At 37.0% G+C, this 20,814-nt stretch overlaps 3 protein-coding genes and 1 pseudogene across 4 annotated transcripts; all 4 read left to right on the forward strand.

The window, feature by feature from the left end:
* Positions 1-2,028: 2,028 nt before the first annotated feature.
* LOC106301933 (probable beta-1,3-galactosyltransferase 17) lies at positions 2,029-4,796 on the forward strand. Its single transcript, XM_013738422.1, has 6 exons — positions 2,029-3,160; positions 3,237-3,463; positions 3,544-3,834; positions 3,909-4,211; positions 4,291-4,398; positions 4,481-4,796. The coding sequence occupies exons 1-6, from the start codon at positions 2,344-2,346 to the stop codon at positions 4,688-4,690; spliced, it is 1,956 nt and encodes a 651-aa protein (XP_013593876.1). The 5' UTR covers positions 2,029-2,343; the 3' UTR covers positions 4,691-4,796.
* Positions 4,797-5,899: 1,103 nt separating this feature from the next.
* LOC106301838 (glutathione S-transferase U13-like) lies at positions 5,900-7,304 on the forward strand. The gene is made up of 2 exons (XM_013738320.1): positions 5,900-6,305; positions 6,807-7,304. The coding sequence occupies exons 1-2, from the start codon at positions 5,979-5,981 to the stop codon at positions 7,161-7,163; spliced, it is 684 nt and encodes a 227-aa protein (XP_013593774.1). The 5' UTR covers positions 5,900-5,978; the 3' UTR covers positions 7,164-7,304.
* A 4,193-nt stretch (positions 7,305-11,497) lies between these two features.
* LOC106301794 (tetratricopeptide repeat protein 38-like) lies at positions 11,498-14,450 on the forward strand. 2 transcript variants are annotated; one of them, XM_013738269.1, is made up of 14 exons: positions 11,498-11,797; positions 12,004-12,156; positions 12,219-12,317; positions 12,383-12,484; positions 12,560-12,703; positions 12,796-12,890; positions 12,969-13,098; positions 13,177-13,284; positions 13,374-13,480; positions 13,557-13,608; positions 13,686-13,775; positions 13,853-13,937; positions 14,030-14,094; positions 14,171-14,450. In XM_013738269.1, the coding sequence occupies exons 1-14, from the start codon at positions 11,552-11,554 to the stop codon at positions 14,270-14,272; spliced, it is 1,578 nt and encodes a 525-aa protein (XP_013593723.1). In that variant the 5' UTR covers positions 11,498-11,551; the 3' UTR covers positions 14,273-14,450. The 2 variants fall into 2 exon arrangements, with proteins under 2 accessions (XP_013593723.1, XP_013593724.1); XM_013738270.1 differs by having other exon boundaries at positions 11,500-11,797; positions 14,186-14,450.
* A 1,184-nt stretch (positions 14,451-15,634) lies between these two features.
* Positions 15,635-18,846, forward strand: LOC106302792 (annotated as a pseudogene).
* Positions 18,847-20,814: the final 1,968 nt, after the last annotated feature.

The following is a 20,814-nucleotide window of genomic DNA, read 5'->3' on the forward strand; positions in this document are numbered from 1 at the left end:
GTTATGTTTTACACATGGTGGTACACCCATATCACAGCAACATCATCCAAGATTTCGTGTGTGTATTTGAGGTTGATGACTCAAAATGTTCGATCAGATTATGGCATGGCCGATGGTAAGGAAGAACCAACTATCATGTTCGAGGACGAAGCATATTCTGCCCAAGATCTTCATCATCCACGGATTGCAGAAAATTGGAGAGGTCCAATGGACCTTCAGTAATGTCCAAATCAGGGGGAGTAATGTGTATTGTACTCTTTTTTCCTTCACCATGGGTTTGTCCCAATTGGGTTTTTCTGGTAAGGTTTTAATGAGGCAACATTAAAGCACATTACAAACTTTAAATGGTTATGACATCTATGGGGGAGTGTTATGAACCAGATTGTGGATGACTCATAACCAAAAGATTATGATTTGTAATCTTTTCATTTATTTATGACGGTGTAATCTTAACCTATATATATATATTTCCATTAGGCCGATTAAAAAGTTTGTTTTCAACTTTTGAATATCTTAAAACATAATTGGGCATAATTGTCTCCATATGAGCCCAAACATGTTGTAAGCACCATTTGGGAAGCACCATTTGGGACAATATTTCAGTCACTTGGGACCACCTTTAATCCTTTATAATAGGGTCAGTTATTTTCCAGTGTCGTTTTGGCAGTATGATGATAGTGTTTTTTCTGCAAATAAAACTAAGAAAACTCTTTTGACCAAAAAAAAAACTAAGAAAACTCTATAAATTCTCTCCCAGAAAAACGTAGTCAAGTTTCAAAATCTGGTTCACTATGATTTCAGAGTGTTATTGACCTTTACCTTGTAACTTTAATGTCTCGGATGTCAAAAAAAAAGTGTCTCTTTTGACATTTTTTAATATCATATTCTTCTTTTAGAAACTATTCAATTGACGAACCAATGATCTCCCATTTTTTATTATTAAAATTTAAAAGTCAACAGCCTATCTTTTTCTGGTTGTTGTTTGGTCAATGGTTTAAACCTCAAGCCTAACTTTCATCTAAATTAAGCAGCAAGTCTAACTAATTTATTTTACAAAATTATAATTCGCTTGAAAGTATCTAACTAAGCTGAATGCCTGAATCTATGACCTGTGTATAAAGATTGGACCCATACTATCACCATACACGCCTTCGTATTATATATTGAAAGAAGAATTCGACACTAGTTAGAGGAAATACCTTCTGGCACATGCCACAGATCATAAATCATGGATTATTTCATTTTTACCCAATTTAGTTTCCATCATTCCAGCAAAGACTCCGATTATTTTATCGCATATGTAAAATAAAATGTAAACATTTCATTATATTTTTCGACGAACATTTGATTTATCTATTAAGGTGTTTTGTATATTATGTGGTAAATGGGCCCGTGAAAATTATTTAATTTTGAATTTGGAAAATAATTAGTGGAAACGAAACTAGAGGACATGAAGAACTATTAAAAGGAATTGCAGCCGGGCAAACAACTAAAGTTCTCACCACATTACCACAAGTACGTTGTCACTGGTCATAAATTAATGAATCATGTTAAACGAAATATAAGATTTTGTTTTTTTTGCAACTGAAAATATAAGAATTTCTAAATCATAATAAATAATATGTTATAAACGAAATATAAGAATTTCTAAATCATAATAAATAATAGTATGTTATAATGATGAGAATGTATGGTGAGTATCCCTCTAGAAACCACCTGGCTGTCTTTATTTTAATCATTAAAATATTATTACAAACTCTCCTTTTTTTGTTATGATATTTCTTAACATGAAATTTGAGCCAAGAAAAATATAACCGAAACTCACCATTAAAAACGTTATTAGCGGTTATTTTATATTTGTATTTGGAGTTTTGCTACACCACCAAAAACGTTCAGTAATATTCACCGGTTAAGTTTTTGTTTTATTACCGTTCATTATTATGAATAATTTCACAAAAATCAAAAAGCTTTATAAAAGGACGCAAAGTTTATTATTCTACACATAAATAAATACAATTATATTTTCCCCAGTTCCTCTTACTGAATTCGATAGAAACGACGTAGTTTCAGCAGTAACTGGCTTTCCTCCTTCATATACACCGGTTACCGACCGGCTCAGAGTTTATCGTTTTCTGTTCAAACTTCAAAGCTTCTGAGTTTTGCTTTAAAGTTGGGAACAACTTTTTCGAATAAAGTCTGAATATTTCCTGCGACATTTTCATTCTTCTTAGTAAAAAAAAACAATCTTTCATTAATGGCTCACTAATTTATGTTCATACCCTCTCTTTCTCTTTCTCTTTCTTCTTCTTCTTCTACATTGAGTTTTGGGTTTTGAATTAAGCAATGAAGAAGTCTAAACTCGATAACTCCGCCTCACAAACCCGGTTCGGTCTTGTTCAGTTCCTACTAGCTCTTCTCCTCTTCTACTTCCTCTGCATGAGCTTCGAGATCCCTTTCATCTTCCGAACCGGGTCTGGTTCTGATGACGGGTTGCCGACACAGATGGTTGTTGGAACTATGGAAGCAAACCGGGCTATTGTCGGAGAAGAACAAGAAGAAACCCCACATCGACCTTTCAAGGATCCGAGTCGGGTAAACCGGGCGGGTCATATCCACCGAGAGTTCAAAACCGTCTCTGAAATCTTCACCAACGAGAGCTTCTTCTACGGCGGCGGATTCGCCGATGAGCTCTCCACCTTCCACGAAACCGTGAAGCATGCGATCTCAACGGGGAGAAAAATGTGGGGAAACCTCGATTCCGGTTTAATCACCAAACCAAATCCGGTTAAAAACCGGACGGAGAAATGTCCGGATACGGTTTCGGTTACCGGTTCCGAGTTCGTGAACCGGAGCCGGATCTTGGTTTTGCCGTGCGGGTTAACGCTTGGATCTCACGTCACCGTCGTGGCGACGCCGCACTGGGCGCACGCCGAGAAGGGTGATGATGGTAAGACGACGATGGTGACTCAGTTCATGATGGAGCTGCAGGGGTTGAAGGCGGTGGAGGGTGAAGACCCGCCTCGGATCCTCCATTTCAACCCGAGGGTTAGAGGTGACTGGAGCGGGAGGCCAGTGATAGAGCAGAACACTTGTTATCGGATGCAGTGGGGCTCTGCTTTACGTTGCGATGGTCACGAGTCTACTGATGATGAAGAGACTGGTATATACTATATAGTTTTTATTTCATTTCATTAATCGTTTTGATTTATGACCATTTGTTTAATCCTTATGTGAAGTTGACGGAGAGGTGAAGTGTGAGGGGTGGAAGAGGGATGATGGTGATGATGAAACAAAGAAGACATGGTGGTTGAATAGGTTTATGGGACGGAGGAAGAAGATGTCACATGATTGGCCATACCCTTTTGGAGAAGGGAAGCTCTTTGTTCTTACTCTTCGTGCTGGGATGGAAGGTTACCACATCAGCGTTGATGGAAGACATATCACTTCTTTCCCTTACAGAACCGTGAGTTTCTCTGTTTTGTTTTGTCTGAAACCGCTAGTTAGGGAATGGTTTAACATTGAATAATGTGATGGATTTTTCAGGGGTTTGTTCTAGAGGATGCTACTGGCCTAGCAGTCAAGGGGAACATTGATGTGCATTCTTTATATGCTTCCTCTTTACCTTCCACAAACCCGAGTTTCGCTCCTCAGAAGCATCTCGAGATGCAGAGCATGTGGAAAGCTCCTGCGTTGCCTGAGAAGCCTGTGGAGCTGTTCATCGGGATTCTCTCAGCTGGTAACCATTTTGCAGAGAGAATGGCTGTGAGGAAGTCATGGATGCAGCAAAAGCTAGTCAGATCATCGAGAGTTGTTGCCCGGTTCTTTGTGGCATTGGTAAGCAACAAGTCTTGAATATAGTAAAATCATTGGAGTTAAACTGCAGTTGTTAATGTTGATTCATGTTGCAGCACGCAAGAAAGGAAGTTAATGTGGATCTAAAGAAAGAAGCAGAGTACTTTGGTGATATTGTCATAGTACCCTACATGGATCATTATGACCTTGTGGTGCTCAAGACGGTTGCCATCTGTGAATATGGGGTTAGCACACTGGCGGCAAAGTATATTATGAAATGTGACGACGATACGTTTGTGAGAGTAGATGCTGTGATACAAGAAGCAGAGAAGGTTAAGGGAAGAGGTAGCCTTTATATTGGAAACATTAACTTCTACCATAAGCCTCTGCGCACTGGGAAGTGGGCTGTGACATATGAGGTAACGATTTAAATTTTTAGCACCTGAAACACAATAGAGCTGAGCAAGTAACATGAAGATGGTTATGACAAACTTTCAGGAATGGCCAGAAGAGTATTATCCTCCATATGCAAATGGTCCGGGTTACATCTTGTCATATGACATAGCTAAGTTCATCGTTGATGATTTTGAACATCAGAGATTAAGAGTAAGTCAACCTCTTACGCATTTGCTAGATTTAATTTTAGCATGTGTTGATATGGTCATTGGTACTTACTTTGTTATTGCAGTTGTTCAAGATGGAGGATGTGAGCATGGGAATGTGGGTGGAGAAGTTCAACGAGACTAGACCAGTGGAGGTGGTTCACAGCCTCAGGTTCTGCCAGTTTGGATGCATAGAAGACTACTTCACCGCTCATTACCAGTCGCCACGGCAGATGATTTGCATGTGGGATAAGCTGCAGAGACTAGGGAAGCCCCATTGCTGCAACATGAGATGACTTAACATTGTTTTTGGCCGGATTCTGGAATTTTTTCTTAGAAAGCAGATGGGGGAGTCTATGGAGCTAACTGTTTTAGATCTTTGATTATGTATAGAACAATCTACAATGTATCTATATATAATATACAATGAAAGGCTCTTCAAAAATTGACAGAAAAGTCTAGTTCCTTTTGCAGTTCTTGCAAACTAGTATAATCAAGCGGTAAGTACGTGCTATCTCTCAATTCCTCACCAAGATGAGGATTTTGAATCCCTTAAGTTACTTTGTTTCATCTATATGCTAATATGCATGTGAACTTTATTGTCAAGATACTAAACAATTGTCTGCCTGTATACTCACAAGAAAGGACTTAAGGCCAAGGGATATGTATACTCACAAGAAAGTTAAAGAGAACAGTTCTTTGATTTGTCCGGTTCCTAGATAAGATTGGCCAACAATGTTTTGGAAACTTATGATTTTAAAACCTTTTGGTGGTGATTATAATTTATACACTAGCATATGTCTGTCCCTGATCAATATGTTGAATGCTAATTACTGTGGGAAAGGATGCACCAAGCAGAGTTTAAGCATTTTCTTTTTTAAGATCGTTACCAAACTGAGTAGCTTAAAAAGAAAAAGAAAAAAACAAAAACAAAAACTGAGTAGCTGATTTAGCAAGCCATGTCAGATAGAATTATAGAAATAAGCATTTAGCAACGCATCACATGATTAAAGTCGGATGCTCTTACATGTTGTCTTAATCACCACATTAATTGATCATCTATGTAATGAATGCGACTTAATGACAGAAAATGACCTCTTCCATGTTTTGTAGCTACATTCAGGGCAGACTTGTGGCTGATAACTATTCTTGTTTGCTAGGCTATATCCTTGGTTTAAATCTACAGGATGATATTGGTTTTACTATATGCAATTAATCATGCATGAGTGAATTTGATTTTTAAAGAAACCTTGGTTGTAGAGAGCTCTTGCTTAGCCACAATAAATATTTGTTGCATTGGTCAATAATATTCAACTTCTAGTCCTAATTCTGATCCTAAAATATAATATCAAAACAACTATTTGTTGGTAGGTCAGGCATAGAAAAATCAAATAATAATTTAATAAGAACACCACATTTGACGCACCGGCCATGTGACGTGCCAACGAGGAACACGACCCTAATTCCATTCTTTATTATTTCCTCTCTCAAGTTTAACAACTTCTCCGCTATATATTACACACACTCACCCCTAAAGTGAAAATCACACTTCAGATCAATAAACACCATAAAAAAACAAAAGAGATGGCTCAGAACGATACAGTCAAGCTCATAGGTTCTTGGGCGAGCCCTTTTTCCATCAGGGCTCGAGCGGCTCTACACTTGAAGTCTGTCAAGTACGAGTACTTGGACGAACCTGATGTTCTCAGGTCGAAGAGCGAACTCCTTCTCAAGTCCAACCCCATCTTCAAGAAAGTCCCTGTTCTCATCCATGGCGATGTTTCCATCTGTGAGTCACTCAACATCGTTCAGTACATTGATGAAGCTTGGTCCTCCGGTCCTTCCATCCTTCCTTCTCACCCGGTCGAACGTGCCAATGCTCGGTTCTGGGCTATCTTCATCGATGAAAAGGTACAAAACTAGATTAAACTCCATGGATCTCTTAGTGGATTGATATTACAGATGCTCTGTTTTGCTTGCCAAAATTGAAACTTTTATATTTTTGAAGTTGAACTAAAGCTTAGATCTTGATACTCAAATGTAGATCTGTTTAGTTTGAGATCCGGTTTACTGGTTAAACTGTTCGGTATTTGGTTTCAGTGTTCTAAAAGTCGATATATACACTAAACCGGTCATAAGCAAAACTATGTTTTTTAAAATCCGTATATATACTAGGCCTAGGCACTAGTTATAAAAAGATTATAACGTTTAGTTACTAATCCTAGCCTAGGCACTAATCGTTATAATACAGTTATACACTAGGCCTAGGCACTAATCGTTATAAAACGCTTACCTAACAGTTTGTTGAACATTGTTGGTATTCATCGACTGAAAACCTGGTTAAACCAAACTAAACATGAGAAAGTAGGCTATGTAGTGAAAGAGCTTAACGTATGTGTGTGTATGAAACAGATCTTTGGATCGTTAGAAGCGGTGGGCGGAGCAAAAGACGACGAAGGGAGAATGGCGGCAGCTGGAAAGCTGATGGAGAATTTGGCGATACTTGAAGAGGCGTTTCAGAAGAGCAGCAAAGGATTAGGGTTCTTCGGAGGAGAAAGCATAGGCTTCCTCGACCTTGCATGTGGGACTCTTTTGGGTCCAGTGTCTGTGATCGAGGCGTTTTCCGGCGTCAAGTTTCTCCGGCGAGAAACAACACCTGGACTGATCCAATGGGCCCAGAAGTTTAGGGCTCATGAAGCTGTCAAGCCTTACATGCCTACCCCCGAAGAGTTCGTTGCATTCGCAAAGAAGAAGTTTAATGTTGAGTGATATGCTTCTTCTATAAGCAATGTGTTGAATATGAAATAATGTATGAATGATGCTTGTTGTCTTTGAGATTTTTTTTTTGAAGTTTTCTCTGTATTTGCCAAAACTATAATAAAACACATGCCACTTTGGTATTTATTTCTACATTCTTTTACATAACGAGATTACTTTTAACACTTTGTTTATTAAAATTAGTTTGGAATTAATTGCACACAGAATAAATTCGGTACATGAAGTATAAGATCATCTTCAAAAGAAATTCTATAACTTCAAATATAGAGTTTTTTGCTTTTCAAAAAAGAATTTCAAAACTTCAAATTTAGACTACTCAAAACTCTAAATTTGAAATTTCATCTTTTTATTTGTATCTTTATCCTTATAATTAATTATACATCACATTTATGATTCGTAAGTATTTTCTCATTCATAATTTTAATCTTTAAAACTTTTGTATATTTTAAATATTTCAAATTTATTTTTATAAAGTTAAAATTTAACTCATAAAAGTATTTTTAAAAATCAAAATAAGATTTATAATATTTTAAAAGTAGAATTAGACAACAAGAATATTACAAAAGCAACTTAATAATTTTTTTTTAAGAAGATATATACATGAAGACATAATTATTATACAAATTTAAATATTATAACAGCACTAATAGTCTAGTAAATTTTCTCTGGAACTTCTAAAATATTGTCCAAAAAAATTTTGTATAACCGAAAATGGAGCATTAATAAAATAATTTTATATAATAATCTGGTATTTTGCTTCTAGTTTAATATTTAATTATGTATTTCTATTTATAGTTTTATATTTTAGTGTAAGATTTTATTAATTAATATTACTATAATATTTTTATATATGTGCTAGTTATCTACAAAATTTTTATGGATTTATATTAATTATGAGAAATATAAAGATCATAGTGTAAATTATAAATAATTTTAAAGTTAAATTTGAAGTTTTTTTTTTTGGAAAATAATACCTTGAAACTTCAAATATAGAGTTTACAAAACTCTATAATAGAGAGTCTTTTTTGCAGATGCTCTAAAGGAAAAACTATTTTGTATGTTGAAAATCATACTAAATTACTTATAATCATTGGATTATCCATCTGCCTTACTATGACATTGTCAATTCAACTTTATTTTGTTTATTTGCTATAAATATTAATTATTACTCCTTCCGTTTCATATTAAGTGTCGTTGTAGAGAAAAAAATTCGTTGCAAAATAAGTGTGGTTTTAGCATTTCAATGCATAATTTATTAACTTTATTTTCTAGTTTATTTTTCTATTGGTTGAAATATGGTTAGGTGTATGGGTAATGATATTTTTATATAGAAAATATGCAAAATTAAATATTTTTTTAATTTGTGTGCATAAATCTAAAGTGACACTTAATATGAAACATAGGGAGTATAACAAGAAGTTGCTAAAAAAAAGGGAGTATAACAATGTAAATCTGATATTGAGAATATAGATCTTTTTGTTCTTTTTGTTTAGCTGTTATTGAGAATCTGATATTGACACTTAATATTAAACATAGGGAGTATAACAATGAGTTGTTAAAGCCTAAGGGGATGATTAACCCCGGTCTCTTAGCCGGAGGTTCTTAACTTATGATTTGACATTTTTTTTTTACATTTTTCAGTTAAGAGACAACTCTTATATCTCTTTATTTAAGAGACGGTTCTTAACTTTTCTTAGTTAAAATCTAAAAAAAGTTAAGAACCGTCTTTTACCCGAAGTTAAGAACTACAGTTAAGAGACTGGAGTTAATGATGGTCTTAGGTTCTGGGAGTATTCCACAAATAAACCCTTTGTTTTTTGTATCCGAATTCAAAGCTTTTTTTGGGTACGGATATTTATTCTTTTATTTTAAAACTAGGGGCATTCCGACGCTACGCGCCGGGTTCGTATGCTTTGTTGTCTAATAAGTTGTTAAAGGATTTTTTGTCTAATAAGTTGTTAAAGGATTTGTTGATCCATTGAACCAATAATACCTTCCTATCTAGTGGTTGGGCCGTGCTTTGTGCGAAAAAATTATTTATTTTCTAATACTATGATTAATATATATTTTATTTATATGATATCCCTTGTTTAAGTTGTATAACTCTATACTTTTATTTTTATAGCAGTTGTGGATTTAGGTTTAAATTTTTTTGGAAATCATGACATAATTTTAAAAAATAATTATCTGTTTATTTAGATAGAATATTCCAAAATCTCTTGTTTATATCATAAAAGTATATCTCTTGTTCCATTTTGTTTTTCTAACTATAATTTTTTAAAATCTTGTTTTGATTAACTATTAAATTTTCATTATGATTTTGTATCAATATCTTATTAATTTCACTTAACTTGAATTTCATGATTTAAAATAAAAATCGATCAGGCTAACTGTTTTTAATTTTTTTTTTTTTTTGTCCTGGTTTTAATGAAACTTGTAAAAAGTACATTGCGAATGAATTATTATATTATCTTCTTTTATGAAATTAAACCATATATTCTTGAAATTTATGTTTTGAATTATATTATCTATTTGTAGTTATTATTTTTTTTGGTTTATATGCTGTTTTTGTTTCCCTGACTATTTTTATTGTGGTTTTCTATAAATTTTAATTTTCTCTAATTTTAGGTTTGGTAACCAATAAAAGATTAAATTTTTACTACGCATAAACACTGACATAACTTATCTTACCAATCTGAAGTGATTAAGCCACTAAAATAATTACAGCTAATGCGAAGGTTTACACAGCTCAAAACCTTAAATATACATAACCTAAATGAGGTGTACCCAAAAAATTCAGGGGATTACTTTGTTAGGTTTAGTGCCGTAGATGACGTCCATAATTTAAAAATAATTTAAATTGAATAATGCTCATAACAAACTCAACTATTTAAATGGCATTGTACCAAATAAAAGATAAAGTACATAAAAACATTTTGGTGCCAAGTAAAAGTATGTGAATTACAGCATTATTGAAGGAAAACATAAAACTTTGAAACAAACAATGGGACTGTACTTTGCAAATTCCAAGTCTCCATAGTTGGAGTGATCAGTATTTGCGAGCTTACTTTGAACTGGGGGCCTTTTCATCATCAACTGGAGTCTCGGTGGAGGTCATGACTGAATCAGTATGTGCAGGCTCTGGGTCGGTGCTGGCTGGACATCCTTTAATAATTGGAACATCATCTGGCCCGTTTGTGTGATCCGAACAAATGCTTTTCACCACTGGATTTGGGACCATAGAAAGTTTAACAGCTACAGCCATATCATCACTTGGGTGGTGCTATATAAGAAACTCCACCATATTTGGAAGATATACCAGAGGAATCACTCTCTACTCTACAGAGCAAATCGAGTAAATAAAATAAACTTTCAAAAATTTCTCTCGTAAAATATTATCTATCAAGTAATTTTTAGAAATTTGAAAATATATCCAAATAATTAATAAATACTTGTAAATATCAAGTAATCGAACAAGACAAGTAACTTGTAATTAACATATTTTTGGATAAGTACTCGAAATACACAAGTACTCGAAATAAGTCAAGTACAAGTCTGAAAATTCATTACTAGTTCAAGGCAAACCAAATATCAAAGTATACTTAAAAAACGAATACCCTCCTTACGCCCACCCCTACCGAATCATGTGTTTGTCAAATCAAGTTTTTTCATAAAATAAATTCAGATTATCAGTACTTTCTTAAGCAATACCATGTCCACCCTCCCCCATAAGCTCGCCTCCTTTCTTCAAAGTACCGACTCCCCAGAATCGAAGAAGACGTGTCACCACCACGTCTTTAAAACGACCGGTCTTCAAGTTGGAAAGGTACAATTGGGAAATCTCCATTATTGTTAGCTTCAGTTTGTTGAGAAATCGAACCTCCTTCAAAAAAAGAATTGGAACAGAGACTTAAACTGAGAATGATATTGAAGTGGAGATGAGAGTAACGAAACCATAAATTTGGATCTTAGGAGTTACAAAAAAAAAAGGTTTTTAAGAGAACTGAATAAGGTAAAAAATTGGAATTGCCACGTGGCAACAAACCCTCCCTCTCCAGAGAGCTCTGGACGTGAACAGCCTAAAAAGACAGATACTTCAACTTTATAGTTATAGATTTTAAAGTCTGATTCCGAGTTTGAGAACTTTACGATCGCATGTATGAAGATGATGTATGTATTAAAAAACAATGTGCTCTGGAATAAAGAAATCAAGAATCCTGGTCTTCAATGATCGGTAAATTGAACCGGTTTAATGTCTGGTTCGGTTTTAGAATCCCACCTGTAGAGAGGAGTGTAAACGGATAATTTGTTTATCCAAAAGGCGAGAAGGAACCAAAAGGGAACAACCGTGTTATTTAACTTGAAGTCTTGAATGATTGATGACGCCAAGGAAAATACAAATCTCGCTGTCTCCTTCAAGTTTCGACCGTCTCTCTCTCAAAACATCTTCAAACCCACAAGAAAGACAAAACTGTTCGCGTAGAAAAGCGGCGAACTTTCAGCCAGAAGAAGCTCTGTTTTCTCGGTTTGAAATGGAGAAGAAACTGAGATGTGTCCGGTGGGGTTACGAGGTTAACGCCTCTTCCGATGATTGCATCGACGCAATCGACTCCTATTTTCATCAGGTTTCCTCTTCGATAATCACTCTTTCGTTACAAAATGCTAATCTGCGCTCTGTTTCATGACTATTTTTGAGTTTCTGCTTTTATGACTCATAGTGTATCTGAATTTGATGGGTTTTAGCTACGATCTTGTGGGTAGCTTCTGCTTTTTGTTTCTTTGGCTTATGCTTTTTAAAGTTTCGGTCTTTGTATTATTGATCGTGTTTCAGGTTCTCAGCTATGGGAGGAATAGGAAAGTGATTCTTGAAGCTCCACTCCACGACAAAGATTGTGTCTTGGGAAACATTTTAGCTGCTCACTACCTTTCCTCATCTGATCATTCCAGAGCTAAGTCCTATCTTGAAGCTGCGTCATCCAATCTTGTGAGTCTTTGTACTTCTGATTCTACCTACGGTTTGGAGGTATAATTCGTTCTATTTTACAGGAACAATCTACACCTTATGAGAAAGCGGTTTTCGAGGCTGTTAGTTACCTGATCTCCGTGGACATGGATGATGACTTGGCTTATGAAATGCACACCGAGGTTGGATTCTCACTTCCATTGCATATCAACTGACACTTGTTTGAATATAAACTGTGTGTTTGCAGCTACTTAAAAGATTCCCAAAGGATTTGGTCTCTCTGAAGAGAGCTCAGATTTTGAGTTTCTACATGGGTCAGCCTGGTCCCTTCTTGGGTCTTGTTCACCAGGTACTTCACCTCTCATCGCGCACTGAATGATTCACTGTCTTAAGGGTATTGTTTCATCCGCTTGATATTTTATAGGTTCTACCTGTAAATCAAGAAGAAAGTTACGTACACGGGATACTCGCGTTCCCATTGTTAGAACTTGGTCGAATGGAAGAAGCTGCGGCAGCTTCAAGGAAAGGCTATGAGATAAACAAAGAAGACGCCTGGGCACATCACTGTGTGAGTGTCTCAAACAAATTTTGAAACTGAGCACTTGCATCTTCTTTCTTCAGTTTCCATGTGGTGCTTATGTTTTTTTGTTGTTGTTGCAGCTGTGCCATGTTCTTCATCATGAATGTCGATTTAAAGAAGCAGTGGAGTTCATGAAAGGAGTCTCAGAGTCTTGGCCTTCTTGCTCATCCTTCATGTAAAGCGTTTAAGGCTCTTTAACATATTATCAAAGCTTTTCTCTTATGATCTGGAACATGTATAAAAAACTGTTTAGGTATACGCACAATTGGTGGCATGTTGCTCTCTGTTACTTGGAAGGAGGGTCACCGATGAGTAAAGTCGAGGAGATTTATGATGCTTACATCTGGAAGGAGTTGGAGAAAGAAGACGCTGTTCCTCCTGAAGTAATCCTCTTTTCTATTTTGTAAATTTATGATTTTGATTCTTCTATCAAGTATTCAACTGTATGCAACTCTCTTTAGGTTTATCTCAATGCTCTTGGTTTGCTACTGCGTTTGGATGTAAGAGATGCTCTTGATGGTTCGTTTGAAGAACGTCTCAAACTCCTTGCAGCTCGTTTGACTGATCAGGTAAGCCATGCACTAGTGGCACGATATGTGTTCTTCTGATGATATATTGAATTTGGTTTCTCTGCCACTTGTGTGCTTTAACATTTCAGGCAAACTGGTATTTGGAGTGGCATCTTGATATATTGATAGTTTGGGCATTGGCGAAAGTTGGAGAAACATCAAGAGCTCATGAGTTACTCGAGGGTCTGAAGTTCCGGTTAGTGCGAATCTCTTCTCTTCTACAGTTTCTAATTGATACCAGATTTGTTGTGAACCTGTGTTTGTTCTTGCAGAGTATCAAAGATGAACAAGAAGAAACAACATGTGATGCAGAAAGGGGTTCAGGTTTGTTTCCTTGTCTTTGACTGTCTTTTCCGTTTTAACACCTCCTTGATGTTAGTCTTGTTTTGCTTTCACATCAGCTTGGAGAAGCTGTGTATGAATACGCACAGGGTAACTACATACAAGCTCTAGAACTACTTGGTTCAGATTTTGACGCCATTGGTTACAAGGTAACTCTAAAACTCTATTGGATCAAAAAACCATGGATTCTCTTTTCTTTTTAAGACTGTTTGATGGTTAATAACAGATCATTGGGGCATCAGATGAACAAATAGATGTTTTCAACGAAATGTGGTGCCAGCTACTGCTAAAGACATGCCAACCCTCCACTGGTGCAGCTTGTTATAGATTCTTGAAATCAGTTGCATTAAATATTTGGCTTGTTTAGTATAACAATAAACTCTCTTGGGTCTGATATGTGCAGCCAAAGAAGTGATCAGAGAGAGGATAAAGGTCAGAGATGGTGTTCCCTTCACGTGGCGTTTACTGGTAAACATAACATGATACTTACTTTTGTCATGTGTGAATGTGTTTTTTTTTTTGGGTGAGGAGAAAACCCATGTAGTGTTTCTGGTGGCAGGAGAAGAGTTATGCCATGGAAGGCAATGCAGAGGCTGAGAGAGCAGGAGAGAGAGCTAAGAAACTGGAAGAATCTTCTTATTTCTAACTCTGCTTCTTAATGATAAATAACTTTTATGTGTGAAATCCTTTGGTATTGGTGTGTGCATATTGTTTTATAGTGTAAATAGAAGACACTTACTAGTAGCCGGGAAACAAAAAGTGTTTCAGAACACAAAACACATACTAAACTCCAGTTTGGGGCTTCAAATAGTAACTTTTGTGTATTGTCTTGTCTGAACGTAGATAGTTCAATTCACAGGAAGTCAAAAGCTTATTACATCCTCAAAACACAATGAATTTTCCATATTTTCCATTTCTTTTTCTTTTGTCATGGCAGAGCATGATTGGAAGGAGTTGTACTTTTATTTGTATTTATTTTTGCTGTAAATTAAGTTTGTAGATTTCTTTTGGTGTGGCTATAGATTTTTATGTTTTAGGATTTTAGTTGTAAGTTTTTTTAAAAAAAAACCTTGATATTTTACTCATAAATTTATAAAGCCAATATACAAATGCTCTAAATATTTTGCTCTTAACAACAAAAAAGGAAAAAAAAATCTATAGGTTAAAAAAAATCATTTAGAGCATAAGAGAAAATATGAACTTGCCAAAAGCTTGTTAACGTTTCTTTACATAATTGATTATATATTCCATATTCCCAATAAATAACAATTTCTACTTTTCATTTTGAGAAAAAGACAAAAATAACACTAAATCAAGTTTTTGTTTCTAAACTAGCATTCATGGTCAAAAGTCACAAAAATAGCACTTAATGTTTTATCAAAAGTCACAAACTTAGGGTTTAGAGTTAAAGGATGGGGTTTAGAATTTAGAGTTTAGGGTTTAGGGTTTAGAGTTTAGGGTTTAGGGTTTAGAGTTTAGGGTTTAGGGTTTAGAGTTTAGGGTTTAGGGTTTAGAGTTTAGGGTTTAGGGTTTAGAGTTTAGGGTTTAGGGTTTAGAGTTTAGGGTTTAGGGTTTAGAGTTTAGGGTTTAGGGTTTAGAGTTTAGGGTTTAGGGTTTAGAGTTTAGGGTTTAGGGTTTAGAGTTTAGGGTTTAGGGTTTAGAGTTTAGGGTTTAGGGTTTAGAGTTTAGGGTTTAGGGTTTAGAGTTTAGGGTTTAGGGTTTAGAGTTTAGGGTTTAGGATTTAGAATTGAGAAATGAGGTTTTGGGGATAAGATTTCAAATTTTGAAAAATAAAAAAATTAAAATTTTCAAAAGATAAAATGCTATTTTGGTCATTTTAATTTTTGAGTGCTATTTTTGTGATATAAACTTAGAAATGTGCTATTTTGGAGATTTGCCCTTCCATTATTTTGGCTCTCTTTTTGCGTACTGTATATATACCCAATAGATAACAATTTATATTTTTCATTTTACTATATTCTTTGATATACATATACTGTATGTTCTTTCTCCCTCTCCAGTCTCCTTCACACAAAACAAATTCTATCATGGCTGAAGCTGAGAAGAAGACTGCAACGGAGATGGAGAGGAAACTGAAGAAAGAAGAGAAGGCTAAAGAGAAAGAGATGAAGAGGCAAAAGGCTTCTGAGAAAGCAAAGGTCGCCCAAGTGAAGTCGGCAAAACCCAAACCAGTAACCGACAAGAAGATCAACAAAGACGAAGAGATTCCTTCAGACACTCCTCCTGATGAGAAGAAAAGGCTGTCTTCACAGATGGCCAAGCAGTACAACCCTTCTGCTGTAGAGACATCGTAAGTCCTCTCCCTAAAACCCTAATTTTTTTTCCTAAAACCCTAATTATATTTACCAGTTTATTAGATGATTTGTAATAACTCTGTTCAACAGATGGTATGAATGGTGGGAGAGATCCGAGTTCTTCAAAGCCGACGCAAAGAGCACCAAACCAAAGTTTGTGATTCTTCTTCCTCCTCCCAACGTTACAGGAGTCTTACACATCGGTCACGCTCTAACATGTGCGGTCCAAGACACACTCATCCGTTATAAAAGAATGTCTGGCTACAACGCACTGTGGCTTCCTGGTTTCGACCACGCAGGCATCGCTACACAGGACGTGGTCGACAAGGATCTAATGCGTGAGACAGGGAAGACCAGCCACGACATTGGTCGCGAGGAGTTTTTGAAAGTAGCCTGGAAGTGGACACACAAGTACAGCGGCACGATAAAGACACAGCTGAGGCGTTTGGGGTCGTCTCTTGACTGGTCTCGCGAGTGTTTCACAATGGACGAGGAGAGATCAAAGGCTGTGGTCGAAGCCTTTGTGAGGCTGCACAAGGAAGGTGTTATCTACAGAGGTGATCACCTTGTTAACTGGGACTGTTTCGCAAGAACAGCTAGGTCAAAGGAAGAACGTTAAAGAACGTTCCTGGCTATGAGAAGCCTGTAGAGTTTGGTTTGATGACTTCATTTGCTTATCCTCTCGAGGACGGATCAGGAGGAGAAGTTGTTGTCTCCACTACTAGAGTAGAGACGATGCTCGGCGACACCGCCATTGCTGTTCATCCTGATGATGCAAGATACAAGCATCCCCATGGTAAGTTTGCTGTGCATCCATTCAATGGAAGGAAGCTACCGATTGTCTGCGATGCAGACTTCGTTGACCCGGAGCTTGGTACTGGTTGTGTTAAGATCACTCCAGCACATGAAGAAAAGGAGTACGAGCTCGGGAAGCTCCACCATCTGGAGGCTATAAACATCTTCACCAATGATGGTAAGATCAATAAGAACGGTGGGTGTGAATTCGAAGGAATGCAACGGTATTTGGCTCGTGAAGCTGTTGTGGAAGCTCTGCATAGCAAAGGACTGTTGAGAGTTGTGGAAGATAAGGACATGAGGATTGGTATTTGCTCAAGGAGTAATGATGTTGTTGAGCCTATGTTAAAGCCTCAGTGGTATGTGAGATGCAGCACAATGGGTAAGGAAGTGCTTGAAGCTGCTGGTGACGGTAAGCTCGAGATTATACCAAAGCAGTACTCAGCAGATTGGAGGAGATGGTTAGAGAACATGCATGACTGGTGCATCTCTAGGCAGATTCTATGGGGTCATAGGATCCCTGCTTGGTATGCAACTCTAGAAGAAGACCAGCTTAAGAAGTTTGGTACTTATATTGACCATTGGGTTGTTGCTAGAACCGAGGAAGAAGCTAGAGAAGAAGCCGCAGTTAAATTTGCTGGGAAGAAGGTGTTGGATCTCTCTCAAGACCCTGATGTGCTTGATACATGGTTCTCTTCAGGGCTGTTTCCTTTATCTGCTTTCGGATGGCCAGACCAGACAGAGGAACTCAAAGCTTTCTATCCAGGTTCTGTTCTTGAGACAGGGCTTGACATTCTTTTCTTCTGGGTGGCTCATGGTTATGTTGTCTACGAAACTGAGTGATGGGGTTGTTCCTTTTAGTAAAGTTTATTTGCATCCCATGGTGCGTGATGCACATGGACGCAAGATGTCAAAGGCTCTTGGAAATGGCATTGATCCGCTTGAAGTCATTAACGGTGAGTCTCTTGCTGGTCTTCAGACTAGGTTAGGGAAAGGTAACTTGGATCCCAAGGAACTGGTTATTGCCAAGGAGGGACAAGTGAAGGATTTTCCTAATGGTATCCCTGAGTGTGGAGCTGATGCTCTTCGGTTTGCTTTGGTTTCTTACACTGCTCAGTCTTATAACATTAACATGGATGTCCAACGAGTTGTTTGTTATCGCCAGTGGTGTAACAAGCTGTGGAATGCTGTTAGGTTTGCAATGATGAAGCTTGGAGATAATTATACACCTCCTGTGAAAACTCTATGCCCTGAAACCATGCCTTTCAGCTGTAAATGGATTCTTTCCGTGTTGAACAAGGCAGTGACAAAGACTGTGGATTCATTGAATGCTTTTGAGTTAGCTGATGCAGGCAATACGGTTTACTCTTGGTGGCAGTATCAGTTTTGTGATGTGTTCATTGAAGCAATCAAGCCTTGCTTTTCTGGTGAAAATTTAGACAGGACGCATGCACAAGATACTCTATGGGTGTGTCTAGAGACTGGCTTGAGACTTCTGCATCCGTTTATGCCTTTTGTTACGGAAGAGCTGTGGCAAAGGTTGCCTTCACCGAAGGGCTGTGAACGGGAGGCTTCTATCATGATATGTGAGTACCCGTCTCCCATAGAAGAGTGGACAGACGAGAAGGTGGAAGCTGAAATGGAGATGGTTATGGCGACTGTGAAGACTATTAGGAGACTGAGAGCTGCTGAGTCTATGGAGAGACAGAGGAATGAGAAGTTACATGCGTTTGCTCTCTGTGGAAATATAAGAACTCTGGAGATTATGCAGTCTCATGAGCTGGAGATCAGAACTCTTGCAAGTCTCTCGTCCTTTGAGGTTATCTTGAAGGGAGAAGACAGAGCATCTCAAGCTGGATCAGCTGTTGTTGAGACGGTGAACGAGAACCTCAAAGTGTATCTCAAAGTGGATGGAGCAGCTATAGACCCAGAAGCTGAACGTGAGAAAATGAGAAAGAAGATTGAAGAGATACAAAACCAAAAGGAGAAGTTGGAGAAGAGTATGGGTGTGAGTTGGTATGAAGAGAAGGTTCCTGCACACATTAAGGAAGAGAATGCAAGGAAGCTTGAGAAGCTTCTTCAAGAGGTGGACCTATTTCAGGAGAGTTAATCATCTTCTAGTCTTATAGACTTTTTTTTTCTTTATGGTCCTTATCAAGGAACTTATAGTCATGACTTTGTTGTGAGAAGATTCTGACTACAATTGTTAAGAGACTTCTTAAATGAAGTTAAAATATTATAATGCAGATGATCAAACTTGATACCTCCTCCAAGAATTCAAACCTATGTACTTTCGTTTATAGTCTAATGTAATAATTAGACTTATGATATAATGTAATAATAAGCAAAGTTACCACAGAACAATAGGTATGTGTGTGTTGTCTGATCAAACTTCTGATCTTATAATGCTTTACCAAATATAAAAATAGTTGATAAAATATTATCTTAAAGACCAAAGACGCAACAAGTTAAAATGAGGCTTTGATCAGAGATGAACCTGGTCGACCTTAAACCCAGTTCTTAAGTTTAAATCCTGGGGCTTAATTAACGGTATAAGTGGTATTGGGAAGACTACACTTGCAAAACGTTTCTGTAAAAACTAACAAGATCATCGAAAACTTCGAGGAACAACGTGTTTTCATCTCAAACATTAGAGAAAAGTCATCAGGACAAGATGGTTTAGTCAACCTACAAAAAACTTTCATTACTGAACTGTTCCGTTCGGCGCCTGAGATAGAAGATGTTAATGAGAAGAAGATTCTTGCGGTTTTAGTCGATGTTGATATAGTAAATACCAGGTTGATGTGCTTGTCAGTGAAAGAAGATGGTATGGTGAAGGAAGTCTTATAGAATCACTACCAGAGATGAGGAGATTCTTAATAGACTCTCTGCGAACCAAAAAGTATGAGGTCACTGAAGCTGTTTAGTTATCATTCACTACGCAAAGAGAAACAACCAATGAGTATATTAAAGTTGTCAGAGAAAATGGTCCAGATAACAGGACTATTGCCAAGTGTCTGGATCTCTTTTGTATGACAAGGAGGAAATGAATTAATGGGAGTGGCAAACTCAACTAGTGAAGCTGGAAAAGATCCAACCAGACAATCTTAAGGATTATTTTGAAGCTGAGTTTTGAATCTTTAGACGACGAAGAGAAGAAAGTGTTCCTAAACATTGCGTACATGTCTCTTTCTTAAAATGGAGATAACAAAAGAAGAAGTTGTTGATGTACTGAAAGGATGTGGGTTAAACGCTGAGGCTGCTCTACGTGTCCTCAGACAGAAGTCTCTTTTTAAGTTCTTGTCAGACAATACTCTATGGATGCATGATCAGATTAGAGACATGGGAACGCAGATGGTGCTTGAAGAAAGCGGAGAAGGTCCTGGAATGCGAAGTAGACTATGGGACCGTGGTGAAATCATGACATTGCTGAACAACATGAAGGTTTTTATTCTATCTACTGCAATAACATCATTTGTATTTGACTTCTATGCTCAATTGCTCATGATATTGTTTTTCCTGTCATGGGGATGACAGGAAACAACATCCATCCGAGGAATTGTACTAGACTTCAAAAAGAAGTTTGTAAGGCAGCCAAGTGCAGATGGCATAAGCTCTGCGTTTAGTTACATGATGAGTATATTTGTAATTTACATCAGAGGATGAGAGTTCTGTAATCACCATTTCTGTAGAGCATTTTGTACTGATGAAGAAGTTGAGACTTCTTCAGATTAGTCATGTGGAGCTGCAAGGAAATCTCAACCTTCTTCCAGCTGACCCTGCATGAAAGTGATGTGCAGTGCATTTGATGCTTTATTTTGGCACTAGTAGACCAAGTTTAGTTGTCGGTTTAGATTTGGTATACAAAACTCGAACCAGAAATACATCACTACTATATAAAAAGAACTAATTTAGAGGATCCTAAAGCTGTCCACATAGGACAAAATATTCTCAACCAATTAAACCACCACGTCATCACGGTCATTTCTTAATACTCAAGCTATTAGGCCACGAAAGCATCCCAGCCCTTCCAGATATTCGGCCCAATCGTAATACTTCCATAGCCCTAATATCTACA

The sequence above is a fragment of the Brassica oleracea genome, chromosome C7 (genome assembly GCF_000695525.1).
Source record: "Brassica oleracea var. oleracea cultivar TO1000 chromosome C7, BOL, whole genome shotgun sequence".
In the NCBI taxonomy this organism is placed as follows: Eukaryota; Viridiplantae; Streptophyta; class Magnoliopsida; order Brassicales; family Brassicaceae; genus Brassica; species Brassica oleracea.